Source organism: Notolepis coatsorum (assembly GCF_963971535.1).
Source record: "Notolepis coatsorum genome assembly, chromosome: 16".
Lineage (NCBI taxonomy): Eukaryota > Metazoa > Chordata > Actinopteri > Aulopiformes > Paralepididae > Notolepis > Notolepis coatsorum.
The window spans coordinates 18,902,613-18,917,934 of record NC_140180.1 but is presented as its reverse complement, the minus strand read 5'-3'; the positions used below and the strand labels follow the sequence as shown (position 1 = coordinate 18,917,934).

At 45.9% G+C, this 15,322-nt stretch overlaps 1 protein-coding gene across 1 annotated transcript in view; it reads right to left on the bottom strand.

Annotated features, from left to right (window-relative positions):
• hydin (HYDIN axonemal central pair apparatus protein) overlaps positions 1–15,322 on the bottom strand; it is a gene marked incomplete at both ends in the record, with an annotated part of 297,572 nt that overhangs the window by 162,703 nt on the left and 119,547 nt on the right. Inside the window, 4 exon segments of the mRNA XM_084331981.1 lie at positions 7,988–8,129; positions 10,651–10,834; positions 11,716–11,832; positions 12,537–12,718. Of these exon segments, the coding sequence (XP_084188107.1) occupies positions 7,988–8,129; positions 10,651–10,834; positions 11,716–11,832; positions 12,537–12,718 (625 nt within the window).

Genomic DNA, 15,322 nt, shown 5'->3' with positions numbered 1-15,322 from the left:
ACACGTCCTGCGTCTGTGTTTGGTGAGCCTGGTGTTGTATCTGTCGACGGAGCAGGGTTCCCTGTATCCAAAATATGTTGTCAGAGGGGGAACTCTAGGCCCAGGAGGTCGCAGCGTGGGTTCCCCCCAGCCCCGCCCTCGCCAGGCCGGGTATTACATTAGTGCCTCCCCCGTCTGGACTTCCGATCTCGCGGTGGTCAGCAGGCACGCGTAATTTGGGTGGTAGTAATATCACTACAGGGCTACGGTGTGTAGAGACCCACCCTATCGGGCAGTGTGAGGACCACACACCATGCATGTCCAGCTGCAGAGCAGGCTGTCCTCAGCAAGCTAAGCTGGGAAGATGCTCAGCGGGGTAGCCTATGTCACCAGGGGTGATGGCCGCTCCCCCCGTATCAGATCGCCCTTTCTGTCGGGGTCCCCCTCCTTGGGTGTGATTGCCTCGTTGGTAGAGTCAGGGTGCGATATCACGGCTCCACGAGACACCCTGCTCGCGCGGTTGGCGAGACCAGGGTTGACAACGCACAGCGGGAGGGACCGGGCCACCTATCTATGATTCCTAGCGGACCAGCGACAGTTGGCGGCAGGGGCGCTTTGGAATTTTACCACGTATGGCTGGTAGCCATATGTCGGTGTGGATGGAGAGAACGCTGAGGTTGGCGCTTGTGTTACAGTTTACACACCCCGTCCCCCGTTTTTGGGTTTGGTAGACTCTATTATCAGAGTCCGCGGCAGTGACAGACCTGGCCGAGGAGATTCGTTCTCTGCCGGCGAAGCAGGCCGTCGTCGTGGTCCCATGGGAGGACACGATGAGCGGCGATTCGTCCCGATATTCTCTGGTGCCCGAGAAATCGAAGGTTCAGAATGTTAACCGTCACCCACCTGTTAAGCGCTGTCAGATAGGGGACTGGTTCACCTCCATAGACCTGTAGGATGCGTATTCGCATCCCGATCTTCCCTCCTAGGACATACCTACGCTTCCTTTTTCAAGGCTTAGCGTACGAGTACCAGAGGCTGCCGTTCGGCTACTCTCTGGCTCCTCGCATCTTCACCAAGTGCGTGGAGACCGCGCTGGGGCCTCTGCGTCATCAGGAGATACGAATTTTATTCTACCCTGGACGACGTTCTGGTCCTCGGCCGGTCAGAGAAGATCGCCAGGTCTCATACCAGGCAGGTGGTGGAATTCCTCACCAGCCTGGGTTTTGCTGTAGACTGGAAGTAGAGTACTCCTCTTCCCAGTCAACGGGTGGAGTACTTGGGCTTATTTCTAAGCTCAAGGTCTATATGGGCATCCCTCTCAGAGCGGCGGCGAGTGGATGTTCTCGCCATGCTCGGGAGGTTCCGTCCTAGGACGGTTACGCCGCTGTCGTGATGCGCCTGCTCGGTATGATGGCATCTGCTCACTCTGTGGTCCCTCTTGGCCTCCTCTTCATGAGGAGGATACAGAGGTGGTTTTCCAGTATGGAAATAGACCCGGTGAGAGACAAGTGGAAGTGGCTGAAGGTTTCCATGTCAGTACTGGGGGATCTCGCCCTCTGGAATTGAAGGCAGTCCTTCTGGTCCTCAAACGGCTCGGCCACCTTGTGGTGGGCAAGCATGTTTTGATCAGGACGGACAACACAACGTCAGCGTCGTATATCGACAGACAGGGAGGAGTACGATCCCCACATCTGCACAGGGCGGCGGTCAAGCTCTGGCTATGGGCGTTTCTCAATCTGCACAGCCTGAGGGCTCTCCACGTCCCCGGCAGGGAGAATGTGGGTGCAGATGTGATGTCGCAGGGCGGTCCTCACCCTGACGAGTGGGGACTACGTCCAGACATAGTCAGACAGGTCTGGGACCGATTCGGGGAGGCCACGGTGGACCTGTTTGCGAGCAGACAGTCCCACCAGTGCCCCTTGTGGTTCTCTGTGAGTCGGAAGAACAACCCCGCTCTGGGGGTGGATGCCTTCTTGATGTATCCGTGGCCGCTGGGATTTTGTACGCGTTCCCCCCCATACACCTGATAGCTCAGCTGTTGGGGCGGGTACGTCAGGAGCGCGGGACTTTGATCCTGGTCGTGCCGGGCCGGGGCTCAGCTGTGTGGATCCCGGCCCTGATTCAGCTCTTGGTGGCCCCGCCGTGGCCTGTTCCATGGTCACCGCAGGCCCTCTCTCAGGCACGCGGAACGCTGTTTCTGAGTCCTGTTCTGGGGCAGCCATTGATGGTTTGGCTGCTGAAAGGGTGAATCTGGAGGTGATGTGTCTGAACCCTACTGTGGTTGACACCATCCGGAACGCGCACGCTCCGTCCACTAGCGCGGTTTACGCTGGGAAGTGGCGTATGTTTCAAGAGTGGTGTGAGGTTGGGGGCCTGGACCCAGTGTCTTGCCCCCTGGACTCGGTTCTTGCCTTCCTCCAGACTATCCTGGATAGGCTGTCGGCCTCGACGGTGAGGGTATACGCTGCGGCTATATCCTCCTGTCACATGGGCTTTGAGGGCGGTACGCGGTACGTTTCCTGCTTGGCGCTCTGCGTCTTAAGCCTGTGGAGCGTTCTTTGTCTCCGAGTTGGGACCTCGTTTGAGCCTCTTGAGCGGGCGCCGTTGGGTCAGCTGTCTTTTAAGACCACATTCCTTTTGGCCATCACCTCCGCTAAACGCGTGGGTGAGCTTTGTGCTCTCTCGGTGTGGTTTGAGTGCCTGTCTATTCGGGCCGATAGCGGGGCGACTCTGAGGCCTAATCCAGTCTTCGTGCCAAAGAATGTCCGGAGCTCTTTTCGCTCCAGGGATATTGTGATTCAGGCGTTTCATCCTCCTCCTCACGCTAGTGAGTTGGAGTCGAACCTGCACCTGTCGTGTCCTGTCCGTGTGCTGGGGGTTTACCTTAGCCGCACGCAGGGTTTCAGGGCCTCCGACCAACTATTTGTTTGTTACGGTGGCCCTCGCGCAGGTGAGGCGCTGTCCAAGCAGCGTCTGTCACATTGGTTGTGCGAGGGCATTGCCCTTTGCTACACGTTGGCTGGACAGGTTCCCCCTGGGGGCGTCAGGGCGCACTCTGCTGCCCTGTTAGGGGGGGCCTCGGTGGAGGACATTTGTGCTGCGGACTCCTGGTCCTCCCCAAGTCCTTTCGTTTTACCTCATGGACATGTCTGGGGGTTCTGTCTCCCAGGTGGTCCTGAGGTCCGGGACCTCTCCTGCATCCCGTCATCGGGTGGGCTAGCAGGGGTGTGTGGGTGTGGCCCGCAGGGTGCTGTGTCACACGTGGTCCCGCTTGCACTGTGCGTTCAGGGGTTCTTGGTTCCCCCCGTTTCGCACTTTGGTGGAGTTGACTGCCTCCCCCCCTTCGTTAGGACGGGCGAATGGATGGGACTCCCCTCCTCCCTGGCTGGGGCTTACGGGCCCTCAGGGGGTGCATTTGTCCGGGCTACGTGTCTGCTCTGCCCTTATCTCAGTAGGCAGAGCGGGACGCAATAGCCAGTTGATAATATAACGTACGGTTATCCTATAACCCTAGTGATATGATACTGGCTGAGCGTCCCGCTCTTAGCGCCCTGAGGTCCCTTGGATGGTTTCCGCTTATGGAAATCGAACGGGGAAGGGTGAGGCGTGACCACTTCCGGCGTAATATAGGACGCATGGGAGTGGCGTGGTCACGTGCAAGTGGGTGCATTTGTTTTGTTCCCCGGAGCACACTAGGTGCGTGGAGATAAGGGGTTATCTCAGTAGGCAGAGCGGGACGCTCAGCCAGTATCATATAACTAGGGTTATAGGATAACCTTACGATTTCTCTATTTCTCTGTACTAGCCGACAGCACTCCCCATTGTAAACAAGCCGCCCAAGCATGGAACTAAACTTCAATATGAAAGCATCGGTATGCACTACAGAAAAATAGAGAAACCATCTTTTTCCTATACTTTAATGAGATTACATCGTCAGGAGGGATGGATGGGAGACAAGACCCCAATACACCATACTTTATAAACATTTGGTTATTTCTCATTGTGCTGCTTTCAGACCCAAGGGAGAGCTTGCTTGCATAGTGTTCCATGGGTCAGATACGCTAGTGAGACAACAGTATGGGCTCCCGATCAGAGAGAGAAAGAGATAGAGAGAGAGAAACCTGTTTCTTTCCCGGCTGGCTCTTCTTCCCTTCTTCTTTTCTTTTCTTTATCTCTTCATCTCTCCTCGCCTGCTCTTGCCTCCTTTTCTCCTGCTCTTCCTTCTCTCTAATACACACACACACACACACACACACACACACACACACACAATTCAACCATTCTGTAATTAAGACAATTCATCTGCAACCTTGTTTAAAATCAAATCAAATGTATTTGTATAGCCCGAAATCACAACTAACCGCTCCCCAGAAGAAACATCACAATATACCCAGAACAGAAACACACCATAAAGTCCACATTTGCAACACCCCCAGACTTTCCCCAATGAAGATAACGACTCCCTAAAACTTAAAACCTAGCAATAATAATAATAATAATAAAATAATAATAATAATAATAATAATAATAATAATAATAATAATAATAATAACTAGACAATTCCGCGCGGGGGAAATTGTGAAAGTGTGGGTGACGCCTGTGCACCGCCGGCCAACGGGGGAGAGGGTCTCTCGCGAGTCTCTATGACAAACGGTTCAAAGGATACAAAAAGGGGGCGCGGCCTAAGGATCAGGGGAGTGGTCAACATAGACCAATCAAAGAGGATATCCCTACTGAGTGCAATGACACAACCCGCAACACTATTACACACTATTACACTATTACACACTATTACACACTATTACACTATTACACACTATTACACTATTACACACTATTACACACTATTACACTATTACACACTATTACACTATTATACACTATTACACTATTACACTATTACACACTATTACACTATTACACACTATTACACACTATTACACTATTACACTATTACACTATTAGACACTATTACACACTATTACACTATTACACTATTACACACTATTACACTATTACACACTATTACACTGTTACACTATTATACACTATTACACTATTACACACTATTACACTATTACACACTATTACACTATTACACTATTACACACTATTACACTATTACACACTATTACACTATTAGACACTATTACACTATTACACACTATTACACTATTACACACTATTACACTATTACACACTATTACACTATTACACACTATTACACTATTACACTAGTACACAATATTACACTATTACACACTATTACACTATTACACACTATTACACACTATTACACACTATTACACTATTACACACTATTACACTATTACACTATTACACACTATTACACTATTACACACTATTACACTATTACACACTATTACACTATTACACTATTACACAATATTACACTATTACACACTATTACACTATTACACTATTACACACTATTACACTATTACACACTATTACACTATTACACACTATTACACTATTACACTATTATACACTATTACACTATTACACTATTACACACTATTACACTATTAGACACTATTACACACTATTACACTATTACACTATTACACACTATTACACACTATTACACACTATTACACACTATTACACTATTACACACTATTACACTATTACACTATTACACACTATTACACTATTACACACTATTACACTATTACACACTATTACACTATTACACTATTACACACTATTACACTATTACACTATTACACACTATTACACTATTACACTATTATACACTATTACACACTATTACACTATTACACTATTACACTATTACACACTATTACACTATTAGACACTATTACACTATTACACACTATTACACTATTACACACTATTACACACTATTACACACTATTACACTATTACACTATTACACACTATTACACTATTACACACTATTACACTATTACACTATTACACAATATTACACTATTACACACTATTACACTATTACACTATTACACACTATTACACTATTACACACTATTACACTATTACACTATTACACACTATTACACTATTACACTATTACACACTATTACACACTATTACACTATTACACACTATTACACTATTACACACTATTACACTATTACACACTATTACACCGAGTACAATGGCACAATCCGCAAGTCTCTACGACAAACGGTTCAAGAGATACACTGAGGGGGTGTGGCCTAAGGGGGCGTGGTCTAAGGATCGGGGGAGTGGTCAACATCGACCAATGAAAGGTGGTCAACATCGACCAATGGCACAATCCGCAAGTCTCTACGACAAACGGTTCAAGAGATACACTGAGGGGGTGTGGCCTAAGGGGGCGTGGTCTAAGGATCGGGGGAGTGGTCAACATCGACCAATGAAAGGTGGTCAACAGGGGGAGTGGTCAACATCGACCAATGAAAGGTGGTCAACATCGACCAATGGCACAATCCGCAAGTCTCTACGACAAACGGTTCAAGAGATACACTGAGGGGGTGTGGCCTAAGGGGGCGTGGTCTAAGGATCGGGGGAGTGGTCAACATCGACCAATGAAAGGTGGTCAACATGGACCAATGAAAAATGAAAGAGGATATCCCTACTGAGTACAATGACACAACCCACAAGACAGAGGGCGCTGTCCAGCAATTCAGTACTGCAACACAGTGATGGCCAATGATGGGTTAAAGTGGATGAGGTCATTGGCAGCTCAGCCACGAGCCACACAGCTGAACCAATCATGAGTGAGCCATGAGCCACACAGGTGAAGCAATCACTATGACTTGCATATTTTCTATCCAATGCATTTCTATGGAGGCAGATGCATGACTGCATTGTCACATTGATTAAAAGAAAACTATAAGAGATGAAGCGTTGTGACGCGCACATGAGCACTACAACGAGTAGGCGAAGGGTTATGTCCGATATTGTGGCATTCGTGCGATATTGTGGCACTCCTTCGGCGATCGGAACAGAAGGCTAAAAAATAGTGTGAAAAAATGGATTTCTAGAGGGCGATTGCATGGCGGTCAATGGGGGGGAGAACCTTCAAACAAATGGTCGTCAGTTGAGATATAAATGTCCAATTCCATTTATTTTTCTTTTGTGAGCGGGCTGACAGCCGTGTCATCGTTTTGATGTGTTTGTTTTATTTCTACGTCCAAAATTGAGATCACACTCGCAATTCACCCAAGGTAGGGGGAAAAAGATTATTTCAGCTGCTACACTCTAAAATGCAATGCATTCCCAATGGGACCGAAATTTTACCGTTTAAAGTCGATTCGTAGCCAGACGGTGCGGTGAAACTTTACGAGTTCGAATAGCATATCGAGTTGGAGCAAGCCGGTCGTTTTGATACCTTTCACGTGTATGGGGCGCAAACGGTCTGGGAGGAGTTTGTTGTCAAAATCGGTGGAATAAAGAAGAATAAATAAATAAAAAGAGTATGGATATGTATAGTGTGGGTTGCAACCTGGCTTCGCCAGGTCACCCACACTAATAATAATAATAATAATAATAATAATAATAATAATAATAATAATAATAATAATAATAATAATAATAATAATAATAATAATAATAATAATAATAATAATAATAATAATAATAATAATAATAATAATAATAATAATAATAATAATAAACTATATTTGTATAGCACCTTTCATACAGAAACTGCAGCTCAAAGTGCTTCACGGCAGAAAAAAGACGGCAGAAAATGAGCAGACATATAAAATCACAGTTTTTCACATTAGGATCTAACATCCCAACAGGCCACATTGTTTATGGTTTGATTCAGTTTTAAATAGACAATAATAAAAAAGAGTAAGATAAAATAGACAGAGTAAAATAGTGCAATAAAATAGTTCTGGATTACTGTTCAACCGTTCAAAGTCATCTTTATCTTCTCTGTTACCTTCTCTAGGAACAGTTATATCTCTGGTCTGGTGTTCAGTCAACTGGGTGGGGGAGAACATGGAGGTACCTGCGTTTCCGCTCTCGGAGATACTGCAGGCGTGTGTGGGCCTGCAGCTCCTTCTCCTCCTCTGGCTGGGCGTCATACTCATCCTCGCCCATCTCCTGCAGCCGCTGCATCTCCCGCTCTGCCGCCTCCTTCTGCAGGGCCTCTGGATGGCGCGCACGCACACGCACACACACACACACACACACACACACACACGCGCACACACGCACACGCACACACGCACACACACACACACACAGATGTAAACATAGCTATACACTCATGCAGACACACACACACACAATCACATGCATGTAGATAGGCACTCGCACTTCAAACAAATCACATAAACAAAAGATAAGATAGAAAGTATACAATCTTACTTAACACATCTCTAAGTAAGTGAGTGAGTGAGTGAGTGAGTGAGTGAGTGAGTGAGTGAGTGAGTGAGTGAGTGAGTGAGTGAGTGAGTGAGTGTGTATGTGTGTGTCAGTGGAGGTTATTCCATGACAACACGTGAAACACAAATTCACTCATAATTATTATTAATTTACATAATATATATATATTTTTTTTTAATTATTATTATTATTATTATTAGAAATGTTTTCCTCTGTAAAAAAAATGCCAGTGAATTCTTTTTCTTCTTCAAAAATGGCCAAAAGTGACAGCTCTGAGCTCTTGAGAGAGTCAACAGCTTTAAGTACCTCGGAGCCTACATATCCGAGGACTTGACATGGACCACACACATTGACAGTGTTGTGAAGAAGGCACGACAACGCCTCTACTTCCTCAGGCGCCTAAGGAAGTTCCAAGTCAGTCAGAAGATCCTTAAGAACTTCTACTCATGTACAATAGAGAGCATCTTGACCGGCAACATCACCTCCTGGTTTGGGAATAGCACTGCACAAGACCGAAGCAGACTACAAAGAGTGACACGTTCAGCCGAACGCACAATTGGAGGGGGGCTCCCCACCCTCCAGAACATTTACAACAAGCGTTGCAAGGGCAAGGCTAAGAGAATCATTAAAGACTCCAGTCACCCGAACAACTGCCTCTTTGAACTGCTGCGGTCAGGCAAGCGATACCGGAGTCTCAAGGCGAGCACAGAAAGACTCAGAAGAAGCTTCTATCCCCAGGCCATCAGGCTGCTAAACGAACAATGAATGAACACTACACAACAACAACCACCATAGATCCTCCCCTACACAACAACAACCACCAAACGCACATAGCACACACATCCACACGCACACACTCACTTTAAACAAACACACTGTAGCACCCACTCCACACACTTTATAGCACACACCCACTTTAAACAAACACACTGTAGCACCCACTCCCCACACTTTATATTTATTGATGAAGGATTGCACTACAACTCGTACACCTTACTGTAAATTGTACCTAAATTGTACCTCATCCCATTTCTGCTTTGCACTATATAGTACTGTACATTAGTACACTGCATAGTATTGTATATTATATGGTAACTCAGAACATTGTACATATGTCTATACCGAACACTGTGACCTCATTTTCTTCTTCTAAACTACATGTATACTATGTTATTTGATACTATCTTGTCTAGCACAGTCTCTGGAGCGTAACAGTAAGAAGCATTTTGTATGAAAGTATTCTGTACTTCTGTATGACAACTATTAAAGAAACTCTCTGATCAGGCCTGCAGTCAGTAATAGCTAGCTGTCAATCACTCAAGTGCAACTTTCCCTGCACGGGTTGATCTTTTTATTCTATTATCCAATCAAAATAGGCTATTTGAGTCATCTAAGCCCCGCCCGTGCAACTTTGCGCACGCTACTCACGAATGCGGGTTGAATTATTGACAGCCCTCGACGGTCTGAAACTCAATCAGAGAGGAGGTGCGAGACATGGCATAGACCACTGCACTTCCACGTTACATGGAGCTCGTGAGGAGGAGGGGGGCGGGGGGACAAATGCGCTGCCTTCCCCCCCGAACCTCCCATGAGCTCAAAATACCGGAAGTGGTCAATTGTTTACACTTTCCATGGGATAAAAGAACGTGTCTCGACTCGAGTCAGACTTGTCACGATGGAGAAGCTGCAATATTCAATGGAAGATGAGATTGGTCAATGCTTTGGCTGTTGTGTGGTGAGTGCATTTAAAATTTATTTTACAGTGATTATGAATTCATTGGCCCGCTGTGGCCTTGCGTGTGTAATACACCAACACGGTTCCCGCGGGCACCAGGTGGTAGCCCCCAAGGACCACATGAGTCGCGGCAAGCCTTGCTTGCGTTTCTAATCAAATATTAATATCGCCGCGGGGAGGGGGGGGGGGGCATAAATCCCACGGGACAATGGGATTGACCGATATGTTTACCAATATTCCAATGTACAGTTTTGCTGTACCATTGACTCAGAATGGTCTGTTTTATTGAAATCGTCACAGCAGTATAGTTTGTTTATACATTCAGAAGTATGATATTTAAACATGGTCCCCAAAATGAATGGAAGCGAATGAGGAGCCTGACACCCGGGAGGAATGGGGGTGTTGCAGCATTGGGGATGTTTAAAAAATATAATTTAATATATAATATAATATAATCATTTTGTGCTTCACCAAGAAATTTGGTCAGCAGCCGCCACTGGTGTGTGTGTGTGCGTGCGTGCGTGCGTGCGTGTGTGTATCCATGTTACCCTCAGCCTCTCTCTCTCCCTCCTCCAGGGCCTTCAGCTGCTCGTATGAGTTCACCAGGTTCAACAGGTAGATGTGTTTGCGGTTGTTGAGCGCCCGGAGCACCACCTGCAGAGCGCTGGCCACTGATTGGGTGTACAGGGACTCCAAGCCGTCGATCACAACGCCACGGTAACAATCACTTAGCTGTCACCATGGCGATGGCGATGATGGTGATGATGAAATGATAACAACAACAAAAAACAGACATCATGAGACTTTCTGGGAGAAGAGAACAAACTATATAATGAACATTTAATTACAGAATATTTTGTCTGTTTAGTTTCTTCACCGATCACTTAATTTCACTGTTTATGTCCTTCGGTTACCATCAGTGGTGCAGTCGTAATATGGGAACTGGTAACACGCCACGCCACGTGCATGCGCACAGAACTGATTTATACACATACACACACGCACGCACATGTGATCTGGTAACACTGCATGTAACCGCGTGTGACCACGACTGCACCACTGGTTACCATACAAGTGTTACCTATTGCTTTTTGGTTAACAGTACCAATTGTGAGTGAGTGAGTGAGTGAGTGAGTAAAAAGAGAGAGAGAGAGAGAGAGAGAGAGAGAGAGAGAGAGAGAGAGAGAGAGAGAGAGAGAGAGAGAGAGAGAGAGAGAGAGAGAGAGAGAGAGAGAGAGAGAGAGAGTCAAGTCAAGTCAAGAGTTTTAATTGTCACGGCATACAAGTATACAATGAAATGCGGGTGGTCTTGCCCGCGACGATGTGCAATACAGTGGTACAACATATAATAGAATCCAATAAAAATACAGTGGTACAACATATAATAGAGAGAGAGAGAGAGAGAGAGAGAGAGAGAGAGAGAGAGAGAGAGAGAGAGAGAGAGAGAGAGAGAGAGAGAGAGAGAGAGAGAGAGAGAGAGAGAGAGAGAGAAGAGAGAGAGAGAGAGAGAGAGAGAGAGAGAGAGAGAGAGAGAGAGAGAGAGAGAGAGAGAGAGAGAGAGAGGAGAGAGAGAGAGAGAGAGAGAGAGAGAGAGAGAGAGAGAGAGAGATCACCTGTAGTCTCTCAGCCAAGATCTCGACCAGTAGCGGTTCCGGCAGCAGATGCCTGAGAGTGGACGTATTTCCCACCTGGCTCAGAATCTCACACAGCCTCAGCTGTGTCTGACCATCCTGCACATCAGCACAACATTGTTGTTATTTTATTGTAATATTAAATGCCAAATACTTCATTATTAGTGTGTGTGTGTGTGTGTGTGTGTGTGTGTGTGTGTGTGTGTGTGTGTGTGTGTGCGTGTGTGTGTGTGTGTGTGTGTGTGTGTGTGTGTGTGTGTGTGTGTGTGTGTGTGTGTGTGTGTGTGTGTGTGTGTGTGTAGGTGTGTGTGTGTGTGTGTGTGTTGTGTGTGTGTGTGTGTGTGTGTGTGTGTGTGTGTGTGTGTGTGTAGGTGTGTGTAGGTGTGTGTGTAGGTGTGTGTGTAGGTGTGTGTGTAGGTGTGTGTGTGTGTGTGTGTGTGTGTGTGTGTGTGTGTGTGTGTGTGTGTGTGTGTGTGTGTGTGTGTGTGTGTGTGTGTGTGTGTGTGTGTGTGTGTGTGTGTGTGTGTGTGTGGGGGGCGTGGGCTTAAAGAGAAATGTTTCACCACAGAGCGTCTGTATGTTGTCATGGCGTTAAAGAGAAATGTTTCACCACAGAGCGTCTGTATGTTGTCATGGCGTTAAAGAGAAATGTTTCACCACAGAGCGTCTGTATGTTGTCATGGCGTTAAAGACAAATGTTTCACCACAGAGCGTCTGTATGTTGTCATGGCGTTAAAGACAAATGTTTCACCACAGAGCGTCTGTATGTTGTCATGGCGTGGGCTTAAAGATAAATGTTTTACCACAGAGTGTTGTTGAGAGCTTTGAGTCTTCTTTTGATACTGGCTGCAGAGGGAGCCATCCGCTGTGTGTTCTGCTACAGCCTCCACACCGAGGCTCCCCACACCAGGAGAACCGGGAGCTGGGGCCACAACAGGCACTGGGACAGGAGTAGCAGGTACTCCCATGGTATCCTGAGCTGTAGCTGTTTGCACAGGGATGTATGAACTTAATTCTCACACTAAAAAGGAAATTACTTTTCTCATGAAATGATCGCTGGCATCAAAGTCAAACTGACTGCAGATTATTATTGAGAGTATTAGCTCACTAATGACATTTGCTTACAAAAAGCAACATTTTAGGGTTATGATTTGTTTTAGTTTTTGTATAATTATAAATGTTTTGAATTTTTTTTATATGCTTCTCAAAAGGGAGTGCAATCAAACCATTAACATTATGCGCAAATGGGTACAAAACAAACAACCGACAGACATTACACAGCACCGAAATACAATATACTGGATCAGCACTGTCAATACACTTTCAAATAAAACCAGTCAAAACAGAAACGGCAAAGGCAATTAATATGATAATAATAGAACATTATATGTAGATATACGATCATCTTCTTGTCCTATATATGTATATATATCTCCTCTCTGCCTCTTCATTATGTTGCAGCCTCTGCAGACAATAACAATAACACTATGTAACAAACCATCAAATACACTCACAGCACACACATCCACACGTACACACTCACTTTAAATAAACAACTCACTGTATCACCCACTTTACCCACTTTAGACACTTTAACACACTTTATATTTATTGGTAAAGAGATTTGCACTACAACTCATACTTCATTGCACCTTACCCTAAGTTGTACCCAGTGGCGGACTGGGACACAAATTCAGCCCGGGGCATTCAGACGCACCAGCCCACACACCGGCCCACACACCGGCCCACTAGGGTTGCCACCTTTGACCAATAGAAATAAGGGACACCTATCATCGAGCGTGCGCATAGCGCACGCAATTTATTTCTTTTGCGGTTTTGGGGCGTTTTTTGGGCGAAAATGGGCGGATTTTTTCACTATATTTTTTTTTACTTTATTTCGGTTTTAGGGTTAGGCTTAGGGTTATGTTATTTAATTATTTTGGGGAGCCAGCCCCCCAAACTCCTGAAATGCATAGAAATCTATGAAATCTAAATAAAACAATCTATGACATTTATATTAAAAAGAGCTAGCCCCCAAACCCCTAAAATACATAGAAATCTATGCATTTTGGAACAGTTACTATATATGTAACGGTTGTGACAACATCACCTCAAACTTCGATGCCCCGAGTGGGAGTCGAACCCCGGTCTCCCACACCGCAGGCAGCAACACAGACCGCTATACCAAGAGGTGAATCCACCAGACCACGTGAGCGGATCGGCGCGGCCGAGAAATCCGCTCTTCGCTCTTTAAAGCTTGGTCCGCTCCGCTAATCACTCATGTTGACCCCGCCCCCAAGTCGCTCTCCGCTCGCTCCCCGCTCACCTTGAATCGAGCGCTCCCCGCTCCCCGCGCCAGATCGCTCGGCAGTTTTTTTTCTTCTTTTTTTGGAGCATGGTGTAAATGAGCTCAAACTACAACAGTCTACACCCCCTGGGCCCCTTAACAATTGTTTGTATTGAGCCGCATTGTAATTGTAGCCATTCTGCAATGTTAAATAACGTTGTTTATCCATTCACTATCTCTATTAAGCGATGATAGGCTAGCCGAGCCACAATGCTATGGTCGCTGCCATTAACGTTAGCATGTAAGCTAACGTCAACAACAATGGCGTCGATATACTTTTTCTAACTGGAGTGAGTGTGGGCGTCTCTACAGTGACAAAGCCTGAACGAACAGCCTATCACAGGTTCACCCTTCTCATTGGTTGAAAATGGCCTTCATGTTTGTACATCGCCATCTGTTGCTTTGGCATTGTACTGCATGTATATATTACATCAGTGTTAAACCACTGTGAGCGGCCTGGAGTGGATTGGAGCGGAGGAGAACTCTTGCTCCGGACGTCGCGCCGACTCATTTTAAAACCCACTCCTCGCTCACGTCAAAACCGGCCGCTCCGCGCCCCGCGCCGCTCACGCTCCGATCCGCTCACATGCACTGGAATCCACTACTTCGCAACGTGTCTATCTGTCTTTTTTGAGGATGTGAGAGTGAGTTTAACCCATAGCACCGCTACTCACCCCAGCCCTTCTTGACTGCGCTTCACAATACCATCCATTACACTCCGTTACATATATAGTCAAGAAAGCATTTAGTCATACTTAAAGTTTAAAGTGCTTTATTTGCATTTAACATTGTTTAAATAAATTGGCTGAACTATAGCCTCAACTTGAGCATAATACTGTATGAATATAAAGTGCTGTAAAAACAAAGCCTCGGAACACTGAAAAAGGACAATAATACAATGAAACACTTGTGTGACTCAAATTAAAAGATTAATAAAAAATAAAGTGCAAAGAAGAGTAGGCTCCTGGCTGCCAGGGCAGGTAAATAGAAATACTGACATCTAGTTAAAAACACAACCAGATAAATAAGATGTAATATCCCATACCGAATCAATCTCAGGAGATGTTTCAGTTATGAAGAACTGTGACACCTGTGCTTGGGTCCTTTGCGTTCTTATATTTCGGGAATATTGTTCTCCTGAGGCATGCTGTCTGATGTCAGTCAGTCCACCATGCGCCACAGAAAACACCAGCTACATACTTTACAGTTTGCTTTGTAAACATTGTGGCGACAAGCGTTTTG